The sequence below is a fragment of the Choristoneura fumiferana genome, chromosome 7, assembly GCF_025370935.1.
Source record: "Choristoneura fumiferana chromosome 7, NRCan_CFum_1, whole genome shotgun sequence".
Lineage (NCBI taxonomy): Eukaryota > Metazoa > Arthropoda > Insecta > Lepidoptera > Tortricidae > Choristoneura > Choristoneura fumiferana.
Genome location: NC_133478.1, coordinates 18,258,608 through 18,264,618, shown reverse-complemented (window position 1 = coordinate 18,264,618; position 6,011 = coordinate 18,258,608). Strand labels below are relative to the sequence as shown.

Genomic DNA, 6,011 nt, shown 5'->3' with positions numbered 1-6,011 from the left:
ACACTCAAAAATCCTTAAAATGAAAGCAGGAAATACCTAAACTTTTAATAAATTGTCTATGGTAGATGTTAGCTTTATACTGGCGTAAATTTTTATAATTATTCCTCAACCATAAATATAATGAATAAAATGAAATAATGAATAAATTGATAAAATAAAACGAAAATAAATTAGAAAACGAGGCGTCTTAACGACATAGACTAGAAACAGATTGCTGACATTGCTGTCTGACTGATTGTCAGTGTCTGTCAAATCAATATTGTCTATGGTCTTTTTGACAGAAGATTGCACGGATTACGAATGAATCTTCGTCAATGTCGTCATATAATTAGATTTTTCCGAAACACAAATACACTTACAATAGATATAATAAAATAAATACTATCCGTAGACAGTGATCTTTGATCGTATAGTGACGAAATGGTAACTTAGTCTCCTTAAGAAGAAACCTCTTTTAGGTTATGCAGTGATGTCCTTGTGAACTAAAGGGTGTTTTTAACATTTCAGCATGCATGTAGACAGTTGATTTACAGCCCCGCGCGGTGGAAAGCCGTACTGCCAGCTAACATCAAGACAACAGCTTTCGCTGTCAAGACAGACCAAGTAAGATTCTTTGCCAAAGTCCAACATTCATTTTAAAGTAAACTTAGTAGTACGTAACTTAAAATCACGTAACTTGACTGAGTTTTCTGTGAGTTTCAGTAATGTTATCAACAAATATTAAAAGAAAATTTTTTGATACTTCATCTACTATAGTCTAGTGACTAGACTAGGTAGTATACTTTAGACAAGCAGTAGACTTTAAAAAATCTGAAAAATAATTAATAAAAAATTATTCCAGTATCAAAACCACTTCCAAGAATGCCGACACTACTCAGCCAGGAAAGGTTTCTTCTCATCCATCATCGAAAACATAAAAGATGACATTGCAAAGAATAAAGAAATGAAAGATAACATCAAAAAGTTCAGAGAAGAGGCCCAGAAACTAGAAAACTCAGAAGCGCTGCAGGCAGCTCGGAAAAAGTTCCATGCTGTGGAATCTGAAGCTTCCAAGAGCTCTGAAGTCTTTAAGGAGACCCTTGAAGGGATCAAGGGAAAGATGGGGCATGTTTTGGAGGAGGCTAGCAAGACTGACATAGCTAGAAAAGCTGGTAAGTTTCACATAAAGAATGTTTTTGCTTATTAAAATAGATTCAAATAACTTCCCATGAAACTGATGTCAACTTAGGTATGCACTTACTATAATTTGATTTATAGCTTTGCTGAACCATGGGCAATTAAGAACAAGTTTATTGTCATTTAAATGTCATGCTCTCCCTCACCTGCCTAGAAGGAAATAATCCTTTATCATTCTTTCCTTCCATTAAATAATAAATCCATATTTTTGTTTCACTCTTGCACATATTAGACAAGTGACATTCCTACAGATATAGATTACAAAATGCATCTACTTTGCGTGTCCGAACCCTGACCAAACGTCAGGGTTGGCTCCATACTAAACTTAGACAAGTGACATTGGTGTTTTTAATTTATTTTGCACTACAGATATAGATTACACTAGATTACCTAAATGCATCTACTTCGCGTGTCCGAACCCTGACCAAACGTCGGGGTTGGCTCCATACAAAGACTGACCGCTAACTGACTTATCATGTCTAGTGACTGACTCGAGCCCCACGGCGCGGGCGGGCGGCGCATTTGAATCGATTTTGCGCGGACATTGGGGAATTCGCTTCGCTAATTCGCTCTAGAGATGTCGAGGTAGATTTAAATAAGTGACACGGTTGGTTTCATACAGATTGAGGTGTTTGCGTTATCTAGTGTAATCTACATCTGTGTTTTGCACTATCTCTCATAGCTATTGTCTTCAGGTGGTTGATCAGGTTGGTTTCACTATTTCAGGAAAGTTTACGGAAGATTTTTCGAAAACCGCTAAAGATGCTGCTGAGAGTATAGCTGACAGAAGTCAGAAGCTTGGGCAGACATCGGCATTCAAAACCATATCACAGGTAATTCATTCAAATACATATTGACGCTTGAAAGGAGAAATTGACTAAAAGAAAATATAAATTTTACTGATTCTATATAACTCTTCTAACTCACTAAATTAAAAAAATCAATATCATCCACAAAAAAAATGATTTAAAAAAATTGCCCAAGGGAAGCTTGGTTGCCAAGTTACTTACAAATAACATTAGTAAGGTAATTCTACTGTTTGTACATCAATAGTGCAGTGCTGGGCAGGGCTGTGGCCCTCCCAACGTTATTTCACAGGCTAGAGTCTATCTGACTTTCAGTGTGAGACAGAACTCAGATGATTGTAAAGAGTTAGCACCAGAAAAAGAAAAGTATTCATGACAGCACTGTTATTTATCTTGTGAACTATTTTTAAAATAAACATTGCATATTTCAGGCAACAGAAGTAGTTAAAAACGAAATGGCGCCCCGAGGATTAGAAGGCAGAGTCTACACATCCCCACTTTCTTTACGAAAACGAGTTGAGGTAAGGTTATCAAAAGTTTATCTCAAACGCATTTGCTAGGATGTCTATTTTTCCAATCAGTCTGTCCATCTGTCAGGATCCTTTTCTCAGGAATGCATGGAGGTATCAAGCTAAAATATCAAATACTCAAGACTGCTATCCCTTGAAGCTGTAAAAAATTAAACTTTAAAGGCAGCAGGCAGGCAGGAAGGCAGGTGCAATCATAATCACTTGACAGTCCAAGGATACCATGGTATCCAAAACCAAAATGTTTCAAACCGTATGTGGATTCTTTAGTATCGTAAAGTTTAACCTTGATTTTGTGAATAAATCATAAATTACATGCTATTGTTTTATAAATAGTAGTATTTGAATGAGTAAACATTAATTTACGTCTCAGTATTTCTTCTTTATTCAAAACCTTGTAATTAAAAAAATTGTGGAACCAGCATGTTTCATCCGTCGATAAAAAAACCCGGACGGTTTGAGGCATATTGGTTGTGCGCTCCGGACTGTCAAGTGGATATAGTGTTTTCATACAAATAGCCGCTAAAAACTTGAAATATTAAGTATAAAGTGTATGAAGGTAGCTCTCATAGAACAACCAATAAGAAAAATTTAAAAATCTTAATTTTTTTCTGTCTATGGCAGTAACTATCTATAATGACATTTTGCTCAGGAGAGGGGCTCTGCTAACACTGGGTATTTGTGTCTCTATTGTTTGCCCGAATTTCATATGCCGGAATGTATCGTTTTCTAGAATTTTCATTTGCCATAAAGTCATTTATTTCTGAAATAGTAATTTCTTCAGAGTTGATATTATTAAACTAACCTAACCTAACCTACTGCATTCTATATGATAACATTTAAAAAAATCCTGAAAACAGCACGGTTCTATATATTTTATGGCATACTTTGGTATCATCATCATCATCATTCAATCAAACTTTGGTATGGCAAGTGAAATTCGGGCAAGTAAAGGTAAACGTGGGTATTCATAGATACCTACAAATTTATACGGACCCCTCAGTGCGCGAGTCTAATAAGCAACCTTCTACTTTTATTTTTAAGTTTTAATTAGTGAAGAGTTCGCGAATGAAGACCGCAGATCGCCAAGCGCAGCGTAGGGCGTCCACCAACGAGATGGATGGACGACCGGTTAAAGCCGCGGGTTCACGCACGATGGATGCTGGCCGCTTCCAACCGACCTATCAGAGACCTATGTCTATGGCAGAGATCTATGTCTAACTGTGGACGTCCTACGGCTAATATGATGATGATGATGATTTAATTACGGCTGGATGGCCAAGTGAGAACCTGACTACGAAGCTTGAAGTCCTGGGTTTGATTCCCGGCCGGGGCAGATATTTGTATGAATAATATGAATGTTTGTTCTCGGGTCTTGGATGTTTAATATGTATTTATCTATATAAGTATGTTTATTCGTTGCCAAGTACCCATAGTAAAAGCTTTGCTTAGTTCGGGACTAAGTCAATTGATCCAATGATATTTATTTATTTATTTAATTTATATAATGCCCTTCAAGGTGGCCGAGGAGTTCCGCACGTACGCTCCAGACACAGAGACCGTCGGCATGGAGCTCCATCGCGACTCCAAGTTCTACCAGCAGTGGGAGGACTTCAAAAACAACAATCAGTATGTCAATAAGGTATCTATCACAATTGTATCAATAACTTAACCAACTTAGAAATGCTAAAATAACATAGCTGTTATGCAAAGCTGCTAACTAACAACTGGTAGCATGACGGCACTCTGAAAGCAGTTCGAAACGCGTCAAGTGATAGATTCTTACAGCAGGAACTGCATGAACACGCAGCATAAGCTTAGCTATCGTAAGCAACATTGAACGCAAAGTAACGCCTGATTCAACAACTTAGAAATGCTGAAAAACATGCTGTTATTTCAAGTTCAGTATCTCAAAAAGGGCTGTACTGATTTTAATTAAACAAAGCTAAGAACAAGCAAGGAAAACTCGCTTTGACGTAAAAAAAAGCACACACACACACATTAAAATCAATTCTGGGTTAAAAACTATCCTATGTCCTTCCCTGGGAATCAATCTATCTGTATACCGAATTTCATCTAAATCGGTTCAGTGGTTTAGACGTGAAGAGCTAACAAACAAACACAAAGGATCAGTGAAGTATGACAATGCTATTTCATTGGATATCTTACTCACTTATGTCATTGACATGTTGCAAAGAATAAAACTAAACCATTTTTCACCTCCAATGTAAATTTACCTAGATAAGATTTATTGAATTATTTAATCAGATTCCGCACCTGCTGTCACGATTTGTGAGAAAAAGCACACTTTGTAGAACATTTTCTAACTGCTTACTTATAATTCAATTTTATTTTTATGTAATGATAATGAAATTTTATCATGTTTAGGTATTAGATTGGAAAATAAAATACGAGGAATCAGACAACCCCATGGTCCGCGCGTCGCGTTTCGTCACGGAAAAGGTCGGCAGTCTGTTCGGCAACCTGTTTGAAAAAACGGAACTCTCCAAAACACTCACAGAGATCTGTAAAGTGGACCCCAACTTTACTGCTCAAAAGTTCCTAGACGACTGCTCCAATGACATCATCCCGAACATTTTAGAAGCCATGGTCAGGGGTGACCTGGATATACTCAAAGACTGGTGCTACGAAGGTGTGTTCAACATACTGGCTACTCCGATCAAACAGTGCAAGCAGCTCGGCTACCGGCTTGACTCGAAGATCCTGGACATAGAACAGATCGAGCTAGTCATGGGCAAAATGATGGACCAGGGACCCGTTCTAGTCATCACCTTCCAGTCTCAGCAGATCATGTGTGTGCGAGACGGCAAGAACAATGTTATCGAAGGTGACCCCGACAAAGTCATGCGGGTGAACTATGTGTGGGTTCTGTGTAGAGATCCGCAGGAGTTGAACCCTAAAGCGGCCTGGAGGCTGCTAGAACTCTCCGCGAATAGCGTGGAACAGCTTATATAGGTATAGTCGTGTATGTACATAGCCGGATTAAATCGTTGAACGATTCGACATGTTTCAGTGGACCCTGGTGACCCCTCCCCATCCTTGAGGCAATAATGGACCAAATTAAATATAATGCTATTTATTTTTACGTAAATACTAAGCATGAATAAGATTTGGGTCCTAGTTTTGTCTGAAAATGAAGTGAAGAATGATGTCAACTATTTTGTAATTGGTTTCTACGTAGTTCTTGTTGACGATGTTACTCGAATACGATTTAATCAGTACAGATATTTAGGTTATCTTTTTCAAGAAATGAAATAGCTTTTTGTTGCCCCAGCCCTTGTTACTTAAGTACCCAAATAGATAGGTATTTGTTAGTTTTGTTTTGCTGCGGCCCGAGGCGCCTTGCTGTGCCGGTTCAAATGCTGAATTTCATAAAAAAAGGTTCAAATTAAATGAAAGTCGCTGTAAAATGATCTATTGCGATTTTCTAAATAAAATCCTTTGACAGATTGTAGCTTTTTGAAGATATGCAGTGAATAAA

The 6,011-nt window shown here is 37.7% G+C and overlaps 1 protein-coding gene across 1 annotated transcript; it reads left to right on the top strand.

Moving 5' to 3' along the window:
- The first annotated feature begins 258 nt into the window (after nt 1–258).
- Nucleotides 259–5,530, top strand: LOC141429799 (mitochondrial import inner membrane translocase subunit TIM44). Its single transcript, XM_074090341.1, has 7 exons — nt 259–423; nt 508–603; nt 842–1,151; nt 1,903–2,009; nt 2,414–2,503; nt 4,029–4,151; nt 4,898–5,530. Exons 1-7 carry the CDS (start codon nt 421–423, stop codon nt 5,483–5,485), a joined length of 1,317 nt encoding a protein of 438 aa, XP_073946442.1. The 5' UTR covers nt 259–420; the 3' UTR covers nt 5,486–5,530.
- The last annotated feature ends 481 nt before the right edge of the window (nt 5,531–6,011 follow it).

Excerpts from the sequence above, each read along its gene's own strand:
- LOC141429799 (XM_074090341.1), top strand. Across the intron at positions 604-841 it reads TCGCTGTCAAGACAGACCAA|TATCAAAACCACTTCCAAGA; the intron begins GTAAGATTCTTT and ends AAATTATTCCAG. Across the intron at positions 2,010-2,413 it reads CATTCAAAACCATATCACAG|GCAACAGAAGTAGTTAAAAA; the intron begins GTAATTCATTCA and ends TGCATATTTCAG.